Below are 14,425 nucleotides of genomic sequence, written 5' to 3' on the forward strand. Positions count from 1 at the left end.
ACACATGCTCTCATGAAACCCCAAATAAATAACATTTTTTTTCCAGTCCCATACCTGCAATTAACAGTAGCACTGATAAAATGACGGTTCTTAAATTTCTACTGTAAGGGTGAAAACAGAGAGTTATAAAATTACATCCCTAAATATGCATTGTAAGAGGAAAAGAAAGATAGTAAAGAACAAAAGTATAAACTTAGAGATGACATGGGAATTTAGTATACAGCAGTGTTCCTTTTACAATTGCAATGCAAAGAGGGTACTAAGTTTATTGTGGAAGCTTTAAATAAAACTTTATTGTGCTAAAACGGAGTAGGGTTATTTACAAAAGTGGTTTTCTTTTTTTAAAATGTGGTAGAACTTTTTTCCAATTACTTTGGAATTATTATATAAATAGAAAGGACAATTTATCATGTTTGATTGAAATGTTTGGTATATGTATGTAAATTAAAGAGTGAAAAAAGCAAGAGGAGATAGAAGAGGAAAGCTACTGTGTTTAATTTTTGCTATGTTTCAAATCTAATTTGTGCCTCCTGTGTGGTGAGATAGCATTTTATGCTGCCACAGGTCATGATTTTGGAAAAAGAAGTCTGACATTATTCTTGGTTACTAATCACACTGGTGTAGAAAACAGTTTCCATTACTTGAACCAAGCCTGACAATTGTAGCCTGTTAATGCTGGTTACAAAGCTATGCTGCCTGTACCCTCTCCAGTCTTTTGTTGCTGTTCTTTCTAATATATTTCGTATTAAACACAGCTGTCTCAGATCTGGACTTCTTATTCTGCATGTTTTGCTGGTAATGTATTGCCAGTGATTTATACAGACTTCTAGTACCAACTCAGTATAAATTCTGTTTGATTTGTATGTGATTTTATTTCAATTTGCTTTAAAAAGCTGTAGTAAGATTTACTTCTACCAAGTTTTTTATTTTGCAGTTTTCATAAATTTTATCTTAATTTAGTTTTTTACAGATATTGTAGCTGGCCTACTTTAAATGATATTACTCAATCACTATAGTATCACATGCTTGAAAAAAGCTCATTAAAACCTGTTTGGTCATTGTCAAATTACTTAACTGTGGCCTCAGTTTCCTTACGTGCTTCTAAAACACGCAACTGTTTTGTCCTCCAAAAATGCCAGTAGCGATGGACCATTGCAGAGTATTGGTTTAGGAAGGGAAGTTTCTGTAGCTACTGTATGTCCTATAGGTGTCTATTTAATCCATTGTCCAGTTGCTGATTTAGCACAAATATTCATTATCGTACTGTGAAAACTGCTATGACATTTCAAATCAACATAATGCAATGAGCTGCATATAACGGATAGTCTTTCCATGGGACTGAGTCTGAACAGCATAATAATTTAATGTATGCCAAACACTGTTAACAATTAAAAGAATTTCCCTTTTTAGCTCAAAGAATTAGGCCATTGCTTTTTAAGTAGTAAGACCAGGGCCCCTGCACCAATTTTGCCTCGGTGATAAATGGCAAATTAGTGGGAGTTTTGGTAATTAAGAGTGAAATCTATAGGCATTTCAAGGCAGAATTTACCCCTCAATGTTTTTTCTTAGTGTAGAGCCCCATTCTAAGATGGCAATTCTGCAAATAGATCTTCTTTTTCCTCAGGCTGACAAGAAGCTCTTTTCAGGGCCTCTGTTCTGTGTATACAGCAGAGTTATTTCATACCCTTCCTCCAAATGAAAATACTGTCTTATTTTAAAACTAACTGCAACAGCTGAAAAGGATAAGCATCTCTGGAGCTGGTCTGGGGATAAAATAAATGAGCAGGTTCCAGGCAGCCATAGGGTTTTTTTTAAAGCCTCTTGAGAAATTCTGTCTTAGTGAAGTGGTGCATTGCAGAGAATCAACCGAGAACCATGGCTTTGTCTCAACAGTTTACTTACTGGCTTCATAGAGTTTATGCAGCAGGTGTTATTAGCACTCCTCTGTAATAGTCACTTTTGGGGGTTTGTCATCAATCTTAATAATGCCATCAGCATTCCAGCAGATGGTAAACATGATTCCATGCACTCCCTGCTTCTAAATTGCACCAGAATGGATTTCCATCCTATTTTTAATTACAAACGAGAAATATATCAGAAACAGACTTGTCTCACACTGGCATTTCCAAAGGCTTTTTCCAGGCAGGGCAGGACTATGTTGCTTTATCTCTTATTTTTTTATATTTCACTGAGATTGAGTGATTCACAGGAGATATTATCAGCTCTTTCAGCACTAGAATTAACCTCAAATCATTCCTGTGTACTCTCCAGTGAAGCAGTCTCTTGTTTTGAATTGGAATTTGAGATGCCAGCTTTTTGTAGGCAACACTAAATGTTAGGAACCAGTCCAGCAAAGCGCTTAGACATTAAGTATAACTTGAATTGCTATTGAGAACAATTATTTGAATAGCAACCCTCAAGTATTTAAAGTTACAATCACGATAAAATGCATTGATGGATCAAGATTTTATGTAACTATTTTGAAAGCAACAGATTTGATTTATAAACACTTATCCTACTGCTCCACTCGTTTCCTACCTCATCATCCATTTATGGATCTATTCTTTTCCCTTCAACCTATGCTTTTACCCTTTCTCTTTGGGCCTATTCCTTCTACCCCTCTTTTTCATTTCTTACACATGCATTCTTTTAGTGGAGACCATAAATAAAATGAAAGTTAGGTGGTAGCTAGCTTTCCTTTAGGTAGCACATGTAACAAAAGTAAAGACATGATGGGATGGGGATGAGTGCATTTTTTGAATACACTTAAAGAGGTCCTTTAAAAAAAACATTAAATACTTTGAACGTTAATAGTAGCTTTTGGCAATCTATTTAATATATTGACTGCAAATTCCTCTTCCAATCCAAGGTAGTTCAATGTATGCAGAAAAGGTAGTAGTAATTTGGTAAATAGTTTTCCTCTATTTAAAAGTTTATGTGTTCTGGCTTACTGACTTTTAGATTAGTGCAGGACTGGATAGCAAGTGGAAAATCCACTATCTAAATGAAGCATAGTCACTCAGTAGGCCACTGAAATTGGAATCTTTATCATTGGCATTTCTAAATGTAATGCCTGCATATTCCTTGAAATTTGGCACTCGAGTGCTTTTTTCTTTTCATCATGTCTAGGGTATGAGATCAGAACGTAAAAATAGCTTCTTGTGTCACCTTTTTCTGAGAAGCCCATTCAAAAATAGAATAAAATATCAGAGCCAGTACGTAAAACTGAAGTAATTACACAATAGAAAGTTAAATGTAGACAGATTTCAACAAATTATGTCCAGCAAAAAGTGGAATAAATGCTGTTAAACAGGGTGCTCCACACGACAGTCTATGTCCCAATTGAATACGTGCTCTCACCGAGAACACACATACAGTTACAAAAGCTTGACATGAATTGATCCCTGCATTAGTCAGAAAGAAAAAAAAAAATTCTTCTTCTTTTAGTTTTCATTTGGCAACTTTTGCAAGAGTTGCATATATTAGCCTCTAATTAAGCACCTCTTGGCACTACCTCGGTGCTTTTTCGATAAGTGGCATTTATGTTAATTCTATCCTTATTAAGCAGATGTCTTTGCCATTCACTGATATTAGGTTATCTGGGTAGATACCCCAATAGAACAGTATGCAAATTAAATTTATCCCGATTAAAAGGAATTTTAGGTAATCGTAACACCTTCCAATAACTTTTTCACAGTAGGAAATATAATTTTCTGAGAATAAATCTGAGCTCTAATACTTCAGCTGGAGCAATAGTGCAAGAAAGTCATGCTTCAGAAGCCCCACTAAGACAGGGATGCTGTTTGCACAATGGGGCTAGGGCAGCTGGAGACTGTCATGTGGGGGGCACTGTGACACTGAAAGGGAGGAACAAGAGAATGCACATGGTCATAGAATTGGTTTGTTTAGAGCAAAAAGTTCTGCACAGTGCTAAGCATGCAGTTGCTCTGCTGCAGACCATCATCACTGTATATCAGAACAGCATCATCCTCACAGAGACCATTAAATGGACCATTCACCTATATAGTGATTCACCATATCAGGGATTTAAAGAATATGGATTACTGTGGAACACTGTGGTAAAAGCTAAAACTAACTGTGAAAATAAGGGGAACTTAATTAGAAAAAACTAAAAGAGAATTAATGTATTTAAAATTAGATCCACTACCGTGTAGGTATATTTTGTGGACAAATGTATTAGCAGTCCCCCAAAATGTCTGTGTAATTATAGAGGAAAATACAGTTATTCTTTTCTGGGTACATTATTACAGGCAGCAGTACATAGAAATCAAAAGACAAATTAACAAAGAGATTTGGAACAATAAACACCAGTCTCAAACTACTTAATATGAAGCTACAGTAAATTGCATTCAGTCGCCTGTAACAAAATGCTTCACAGGACTAGGATGACAAATGTGGCATAAAACTGAAAAGAGTATTCCTAGACTTTGTAATTGACACTGTTTACTGAACTCTCCAAATCACAAAAATACCAAATAAAAAACTCACTGCAGTCTTGAAAAATGGGAATAATGCTTACTACAAAACAAAACCTGAGATTTAGACATGTTTGCAGGTGGAAAAATCGAACACTAAAGACAAATGGTAATATTTTACGTCTAAACAGTTTGTAAGTATTATCCCAGATTTCTGGTTTTATTTGAAACATATGCTTTTCTGAACACAGGAAAATAAGTTGAATGAAAATACTGTCTGCCATAGTGGCCAACATCTCAGAAATCTGTCCATAAAAGAATTTACATGAAAATCTCTTAAGTAGGGCCAATATTCCTGTAATTTATATTAAAAATGGTCAAAAAAGATACATTAATTTTTTTTAAAAATTCCTATTAAAATAAATGTCTGAAATACTAACGTATATAAATTTTATAAGTAATGGAATTGCTACTGCAGATATGAAAATTTGAAAAAACATTATAGAAATATGCTAAAAGTTAATAAAATTAATAGAGTTAAGAAAAATGGAAATCAAATTTATATTGGTCCCTAGCTTGCAAGAATAAGAATAAGAAACAGTAAATTCTGAAGTTTTTTAGCTGTTACTAGTTACTACAGAAAAATGTAGTAGGAATAAAAAAAAAAAACACTAGATGATTTTGTTCTCAAAGATGCCAATGGTAGTTGAAAACACAGTATATTTTGAGTTTTCTATTTTGTCCTAATACTGTAGAAGTTAAAACGTCATTAAAGTGATTCTCTGGTGTTGACCACTGAAAGCACACACAATGCTGTGGCAACATGATCCTGAGGCTGTTCTCATTTATGCCAGGTGCTGGCTGGTTGCAGAAGTGGAGAAGTAGGAGGCAGACATGTTCAGGCTGATCTAACAACATGCACAGCTGCATTGTTTTTATTTCTCCTCTTCCTCCCCATCCTTCATTTCTCTTCTGTGTAGCTATTTCTGCATCACAGATCGTCCATACCAGATTTCAGACATCATGGTCAGCTCTTCAGCTGTTTTAAACCAAAATATCATAATACTGGGCTGTAATTGTAACTGATAACCAACTCTGAAAAGGGGAACAAAATGAATAGCAGTTTGAAGCCATAACCCTTCCCACACAAAACAGCCTATTCATTTCAGCCACCTGCTGTCTCCTGATACCCTTGGCACGCAAGTATCTCATTCCTCTCAGCACACCTACGTTCTGGCTAAGCTCTCCATCCTACCTGTGCTGCTGCACTGTCATGCCTGCATTGTAACCCAGCCTGGTCACAGAGCTTATCTTACTGGCACTGTGCCACCGTGTCATTTCTGAGTAGGATGTACAACCTGAAAGTATCCGACAGACTAGTGAGGAAGGGTACAAGGAAGTGTCATGGAGCAGAAAGACAGCTACTTTCTTCACAAATCTTTCTCTTGCTATTACCCTCCAAAAATACTTTCCATAATAGACAAGGAAAATATGCTGCTAACTAGGAAAGCAATTACAGAATAATTCAAATTAGTTTTAAACCAATTATCTCCTGTAAACCTGCTAAATAAAAGGTAACAAACCCCACAGTATTGGTTAAGATCCCCTATACCACCTTTAAATCTAGCCACGTTTAGGTTTTCCAGTGTGTTGATTGTACCTCCCGGCCTATCTCCTAAAATTATCCACTGTATTCAAGATTACCTTTCAAGTTCAATTCCATATAAGCAGTAGCAGCAGTGCTCTTTTGGGGGAGGGGCGGGAGTGGGGAGAGACTGGTGCATCAAGATAACTGATGATTGGTGATACCATAGGCATTTTTTCTGAAAAAAAGGGCGTTACAATACTCGTGGTAATAAAACATCTTTAGCCTCTATGGTCTAATTGGTCATTTGTTTCAATGCTGACACATCATGCAAAAATCTTCCAGCTAATCTCAAGCAAAAGCTACCGTATCTCACACAAGTAGACAGATTGTTATAAAATTATGAGTTTCCACAAGACATAACCTATTGTACATGTACTGGAAGGAACATTCTTGCAAAGAATGACTACAGGTCAAGAAATAAAGTACAACACATATTTAAGATAAAAGCTATCAGCAGCTATGAGAAATGCGTAAATTTATTAAAGATGGGTGAAGCACAATTGTCCTTGATTGCTAATGATGCGCTCATTTTAAAAGTATATTTCCAATGCTTGTTCACTGTTAGTCTCATAAAATTGAAGGTGAATGTATAACTGATTATACGTTACTGTGAAAATGGCTTTTACAATTTATTTTATATTATTTTCTTTGTAAGAATTATATTTGAGGATTCATCAAGTTGCGTTGCATTAAGAAGTATTTTCTTTTTTTTTCTTTTTCTTTTTTTAAATAGTTACTGGAAAATACTCTCCAATCTAGGATAATCAATTCGGGGTCAAATTTTGCTGCTTCTTACACACCATGCATAATATCTAGATCTAAAAGCAGTTAGGAGTTAGTTCAGTGAGATCATATACAAGGGTAGCATTGAATTGGTATACAATAATAAAGCTGTCTGCAACCAATAAAAAGGAAGTAGTCTAATGAAGGTAGCACATTTTGAAAACGTATGCCATTTAAGCAATTAAGGGCTCTGGCAAATAAGTTCTGCAAAACGTTGCTTGAGAGATTTATGCAGTCACCAGACCAACCACCTACCCACTCTCTTTTTGGATATTGCCACCTCTTACAGGGACAAAGGAAGTGGACACGCAGTGGACCTTTCATGTTATTCCCTTGCAAAAAAAAAGCATACTTTTGCTACTCCAGCTGTTTCAGTTATTTACTTAATATAAGAGCTGTAGTTGAGATTTTACAGCCGTTGTGTCCAACTCCATACTGAGTGGCGTATTGCATGGAAGGAAGGAGAAGCACCCCATAACACCAGCTTCGACACATTAAAGTCTTGCTTAGCAATAGTTTACTCATTTTGCCTCGAAGGTCTGAGGCCACAGTGTGGTGATGAGATACAAATGATATTGTGTAAACTATCTGTATGGAACATTGACCCACTATTGTGATAAGCAAAATTCAGTTGATAGGTCACAGCAGAATTAAAAATCAAATTTCTGAAATACGAACGCCCATGTACATCTGGTCTCCGAGCCATCATTTCTTGTTTTTACATATTCTTACATACCAATAAATGAAATTAATAAAATTCCCTCCATCAACTTTTCTATGTACAAACAGTGTTTAAATGAGCAATTGGTGTCTTTTATTGTGATCCTTACCACCACCACCACTCTTCTCTAGTGGAAGAAACCACGTGCGAGAAAGGGCAAAAGAAAACTGCCAAGCATCGCTGGCTGTTGAACTATAAACTGGGCAGCACACATGAATCGGCAACCTGCAGTGCTACAGAAATTTACCCTATGGCATTCTGGAGAACATTTGCCCCAAAATAGCACCCCCTTCTAACCTGCTGCCTCTTCATATGCTCTCTTCCCCTCAAAGCCCACATCTGTTTCCTACCAATAGCTTTTAACACACATCCTCTTGATGTCTTCTGACAGGAAACAGAAAGTGAGAGAAGTTCACTTTCATCAACATCGAAGAGTCAGCCTGGGAGCCATTCTGTCATTTCTCTGAAGGAGTCTAGTGTGAAAAGAGGGAGAGCAATCTTTGAAAAGATGTCATCAGAAAATGGTCACAGCAACAGCTCTGAAGGTTAGCATTACCACGTTGATCTGATGTCTCGCTTTACTCTAAGGCAGTGGACTCCAAATCTTTTTGATGGCGCACCCCTATCAGTAAAACATTTTTCTGCATGCACTCCCAATGTTTGTATATGTATTTATCTACAAATTGTATACATATACTACTCTACTACACCGAAATAGATATTAAAGAAGGATGATGGATGAAATGAAAAAAAAAAAAACACTTTACAAAGTGTTAATTTACAAAAAAATATTTTCTTCCTGCACCCCAATGGACTGTCTTGCAGAGCCCCTGGGGCGCGCACATCCCACTTTGGAGACCACTGCTTGATGGTATCAAAGAGTGTATGTATCTGTGTTTTGGTTTGTTTTAACAGAGGAAAAACATGGATGATGATACAATTTTCTGACAGAAAATACTTACTGATTTCTGAGTGTCTAGGACTTGACTTTATGTAAAACAGCAGATGACCCAAATAAATAGCATAAAAAGACTTGTCCACTCTGCCAATAAAATTAACAAGCTGTCTACACAGTATCAGCCAATTACTGACTCTGCTCTTTTTTTCATCAGAAGACGTTTAGCCTGTATGTTCAGCAATTCCAGACTCTAGCAGATCACAGGAAAAAGGAAATTTCAGTGTGCAAGACCTTTTCTAGCAAATGCTGCTAGGTTTATTATGCTCATTGTTCAAACTAAATACCTGATCTTTTATCAGGTTTAACTTTCAGCCATTGGTTATCTTTTTTTTCCTTTTTTTCCTACCAAATTAAAGAGATCTTTAACACCTGCTCATTTCTTCTTGGAAGGAGGATTATACATTACAACTATATCGCTCCACAACCTTCTCTTCCATCAACTAGATACAACTGCAGTTCTCCATGTGGGAGTATTTTTTTGTGGCTCTTCTCTACATCTTCTCAAGTTTTTCAGGTATCATCTTTTTTATAATACGGTTGTAAGGACCTTTTTTTTTTCCCTTCTCCTTTTAGACTCTCCTAGTTCAAAGCCTTTCTTTTTCCTCTCTAACAGGAGAACAGAATCCTCCATTCCATACCCACTTTGCCTCTGAGTCTAAATTGGGCACAGTATGTTTCAGAAGCATTTTATGGTCCACCAGGAATAACAAAGAATATGAACTATGTAAAAATGCACAGTCGGCAATTAATGCCTCTTACAAATGAAGTTTTTCCTAAAAATGTGACAGACCCATAGGGGATAATGTTTTTCTATGCTCCTGTGAGAGCCATAATACCCCATTTTGCATTCAGACAGTCTTATGAGAAGTAAATTCCCTATAGACTCATTTAGTGTTTGAAAGCACTGGTGAAAACTCTTAAACTTCTAATAGCTGAAGTTAGGCACTGAAATCTGCAACTCTGCACTTGAATAAATATTCAGGTCCTGAAAAATATAAGATAATGCTGCTCCATAGATTATTTCTCCCATCACTATGAGTTTTGAGTTTTCTATAACCAATGACAATATATGTCAACTTGCTTCAATTTTTCAGCAAGATCAATACCCTCAAACCACTGAAGTGCTTATGGAACTTTTTGCTAAATGTTTCAATTATGCCAAAATCTTATTTTCCTAGAAGAGGTATCAAGCAACATTTACAGCAAGCTCTGTGATTGAGTACCAACAAGTTCTATATTCTCCACTGAAAAACAATAAAGGCAATGCTCACACTGCTCTTCAACCTATTGTGAAAACCTGGAGAAGCCCATAAGGGATAGCTAATGTAGTCATATCATTGGGAAAAATGGCAGAAAGCCAGAATTCTCCAGTCCTATTATTCATGGAAAATTTGTCAAGCTCTTTTTACTTTATAGAATTGATGTAACTTATCATTAATAAAAGAATTAAATTCTCTGAAATAGATACTATTGTGTAAGTCTTATATGACAAAGGCAAACAGCTTTTTGTTGGCATACCTCACCTTGGTAAACATAAGGCTCCTCTAACAAACTATTTCATCACAAGCCCACATTTATTCCTGAAAGAATCAGAAGATATTACACCTTTAAGTTCTCTTGAATGAGCAAAAGCTTATAGCAAAATGAGCAAAATGAATGAGCAAAAGCTTAGATCATATAATTTCTCATACCACCAAAGAGTTTTACATCACGTTGTAAAACAACTACCTTCTAAAGAGAGGGTGTTTCCTGTTTTAAAGCTAACAAGAGAATAGTTTCTATTACCTTCATTCCCCAGGTGGCTAATAATATGCATCTATTAAAATGTTTTTTAAAACAGTCCATTAAATTCATTGGCCCCAAATCAGCAAGGAATTTAATCACGTCTAACTTTAAGCACATGAGTATTCCCATTGAGCTTAATGAAATTATTCACATGTTTATGATTAGGTAAAATCCAAGAATCCCTTGTTGAATCAGAACAATACCAACAAAGTTTTTAAACTCCTAAACACTCTTGAAAATTAAAGCAATGGCTTATAAATATCATGTTGGTAGTAGTCTGTTACATAATTCAATCTGCCTTTAAAAATGAACTGACACTGGTTGGCTATGGTGGACTATCCCTCTGTGTTGCCAAAGCATACTTTCAATCTTCCCATCGTTTTGGTTAGATTTGGTTCAATGTACAGACTCCTTACTTGAAGAACAGCAATTTTCTCTCTCTCCTGATTTCTACTTTCTCCGAAAACCTTTTTTTTTTTTCCTTCCAGCTGACTTTCTCTGATTCTTAATGCTGCTATTATTCTTTCTTGAACTGTAGCAATTCTTTTGTCTATCATGATTATATGCAATATGCAAAGGTACTGCATGGGATAAGCATAATAAAAAAAAGAAAATTTTCCTCATCTAAGTTATGAATAGGATCAGGTAACAATACTAAGAAACTCAGTATGTTTACACTGAGACCACTCTTCCAGACATGTCTGCATCTATGTCTGATTTTTACTGAAGATTAGAGTTGCTTGTTATATTTGCTTGCTATATCCGGACCCTGAACACTTATGCCAGCTAAACACTTTTACAGTGAATGGGCAGAAAGGCCAGGTGTGCCTTGGAATTCTTCCCTGTTTGTCGGGATACCCCTTCCCTGGCACTCTGTTCTGTGCCAGGTGAACAGATAGCTTTTTTGAAAGCCTCTTTTGTTGCTGCATTTCATAATATTAAAGAGAAAGAGTGGGTACTTCAAAAGAAAATGGGGAATTTTTTTACCTGTATCTTTTGTGTTTTCAACCACTGCCTTAGTAAAACAACACAATAATCAAAAGTGAACCAACTTAGGTAAGAAGAAATGTGATTGACCGAGCACATGTTTGTGTAACGCATATATGTATAACAATATGTATTACAGTTAGGCTTCCAGAACGTGGAGTTGGCTCTGGCAAATGTTATCTAGACCTCAGGCCCTAAAAACAGTCACCAAGTTCCACCCTATGCATGTGGGGATAAACCAAAATGAGTTGTGCCCCTCTACTTGCTCCAGGAAGGGATTCAGTGGAGCTGGTCCCCACTGGGTGGTGTATTTCAGGAGACTGGGAAATTTGTCTTAAAAATTGACAAAAACAAAATTCCTAGGAGAGGATTTTTACAACTTTTTTCTTTCCAAAGAGAAGACCGGTTCTGTAAACGGTGTTGGTTTGCACTGAATGGTAGATAAGGTAAGTAAGTGCACTCCAGTATGTCCTTGGTGCTTTATATGCACATTATGAGCTAGCCAACACTGTACAAAGAGTAAGTTACTCATTTCTTAGCAAAATTATGGCAAGTGAGGTGATTTGCTTAATTTAATGAGTCTGCACATCATCAGCGAGATGAAAAAAGCATAAATGAATTGAACACAGTAAACATAAGTATGTTATTTCAAAAAAAAACCCAGCCCTGTGCTGCAACAGAGTGACAAAGAACACTCAGAATGAGGAAGACAGGGTGTCAGCAGTGCCAGAATATGTAAAAATACAAGTAAACTGCCAATGGCTAGCAGAAAGGACACATCTGAAGCTTCCTCTTTGACTTTCCTTTCCTGTTTAGAAATGGATTTTAAGGTTTTAGTTTGCGTAGCTACTGGCTTGAATTAAATACATAGAACAGGAGGACATAGCTATACTGTTTCTTCCTGCCCTCTTCTCTCCTTTTTTCAGTCAGTAATTTCCTCAACTTTGAGAAATTCCAAGATAAATCATGCTTGGGTGCGGGAGCAGGGTGGGTTTTGGTGGGTTTCTTTGAGATAATTTGGTTCAGATATAGCCTGTTTCTGTAATTTCAGAAAATACAATTGTTGGAAAAAAAGCAATGCAGGTTGCAACAGATTTATTCTGTCCTGTTATGCAAGGACAAGGAGAAATATAGATGGACTTAGGGATAGATGGATTTAGGGAAGATCAGGGTGCTCTGATATCTGCAGCACAAGCACAATGATTAAAAAATTAGATTCTGGTGGCTTTAATAAAAATATATCTTCTTGAAGTCCTAAAATTCTCTCCCCTCCCAAAAAGGAAAGGAATGTCCTGGTTACAGAAGTCCAGTGTCATTCAACCCAATTTTCCATGCACTGTAGAAAAACCTTGGCAGGAAAAGAGGAACTTCCAGCCTGTGGGATTATATGAAACCTCTTCTGCCTCTGATGACAGACGAGAGATGCTCACAACATACTTTTTTCCCCCTTTGTCTGAAACAAGAAAGAAAAATATCTTTATGCTAAATTTAAGGCACTTTTCTGGGTATATGGAATTCTTCTAATACAGTCATATGAATGTAGAAAGCAGCAACAAAAAACTTCCTAGTGCTAGTAACTCAGTGCTGCTCTTGCAGGAGTACTCTGAACTGTTGTTTCAACATTCACTGTGGCTGAATTGCAGATGCTTATAGATAAGTCTATAACCTTCACACCTTGAAATAAGGTTAAAATGTAGTTAGTAATTTAGATAATTTTCAATAAGGTTTTAGTAGTTCTAAACCGACTAAAACATACTCTAATGCAATATCGGTAAACAACTGAAATCTACAATCAACTCGGAACGGACTCTCTGTTAAGCAAATGAATACTATAATGTATAAAGCTAATTAGAACATAATATATCTAATTATAATTGGTTATTTGTAGTACTTACAATGAATTTTTACAGTATAAAATAATGCAAATGTAACACTATCAAGAAAAACATACTATGCTTGCTGTTAAAACTGTATGTTTTTTTAAAAAAAAAAGCTTTTTGTTATTTCCCCAAGGAATTTCCCTGTTTCAAAAACTTCATTGAATTAAATTTTTCTGTACTCAGTAAGTTCTAAATAGAAAATAAGATACAGTTGCTAAAAAGTTGATAATACTGCTCCTTTCTACTACCGCTTTTCTTTCAAGATTTGGAAAAGAGGTACCTGTTTCCTTCTTAGAAAATATGATGTCTGTTTGTACTTACAGTGGGTTCTCGCAAACTTATAAAAGGACTACCTAAAGGGAGCACTCCCAGGGCTGATAACACACCGCTGGATTTCCAGGAGACTGTCTCCTTGAAAGAAAGAATGGCTATGTACAAGGCTGCTGTGTCTGAGATAGAGAGTAGCAACTCCTTTGCTCATGTAAGATATCAATGGTTCCTTATCTTCTCAGCTCTGTGTTTGCTTTGCATAGTGACATATCCTGCATTCTTTATTTATACAAGCTGACTGATGGACCACTATGGGGATCAAAATTTGAAACCTAAATTACCAGATCTACTTAGCAAACGTATTGATGCATCAGTCTCTGTCTCTACTGAATGAGATTTTTCATGCTATACACCTTTGGTCATTTGGACAGTTCTCTTTAATTCATTGGAAGGACTGTTCTTTTTATTTGACTGTTGCATGAACTGCATTTATTAGGACCATAGGCTTGAGACAGATTAGCAACACAGTTATTCTTTCAGCTCATAATGACAAAACCCAGCAGTTTCTGCATTACTAAAAATATTACCAAATAATAAAATCATATTCAAAAGCACACTAAGTTTAGACCTCTTGCTGTTCAAACTAAAGAATTCAAAATTGCTACATTCTAAAATAGCAGCTCTGTGAGTCAAGGTGTATGAAAGAGTATTGTTTTATAATAAAACTACTAAAAAATGGGCATTATATGAAAAAATATTTAGAAAAAAAACTTTAATTTTGTTTTACTCATCTCTCTGCGTGTCTATCAATAGGGATTAAGTATTTTACAGCAAAGTTTAATATTAATACCAAGTAGCACATAAAGTATTTGGCTAACAGAATTTATAATCTATTAAAATAGAGCAAGACCACTTCACCACACATTATCAGTCAGGAATGTCTGAAAATTGGGTCTT

The 14,425-nt window shown here is 36.0% G+C and overlaps 1 protein-coding gene across 1 annotated transcript in view; it reads left to right on the forward strand.

The window, feature by feature from the left end:
- XIRP2 (xin actin-binding repeat containing 2) overlaps nt 1-14,425 on the forward strand; it is a 61,939-nt gene that overhangs the window by 28,360 nt on the left and 19,154 nt on the right. The window contains exons 4-5 of the mRNA XM_009325447.1: nt 7,980-8,133; nt 13,522-13,679. Coding sequence (XP_009323722.1) covers nt 7,980-8,133; nt 13,522-13,679 — 312 coding nt within the window. The remainder of the gene's footprint in view (nt 1-7,979; nt 8,134-13,521; nt 13,680-14,425) is intronic.

Source organism: Pygoscelis adeliae, unplaced genomic scaffold, assembly GCF_000699105.1.
Source record: "Pygoscelis adeliae isolate BGI_AS28 unplaced genomic scaffold, ASM69910v1 Scaffold106, whole genome shotgun sequence".
Lineage (NCBI taxonomy): Eukaryota > Metazoa > Chordata > Aves > Sphenisciformes > Spheniscidae > Pygoscelis > Pygoscelis adeliae.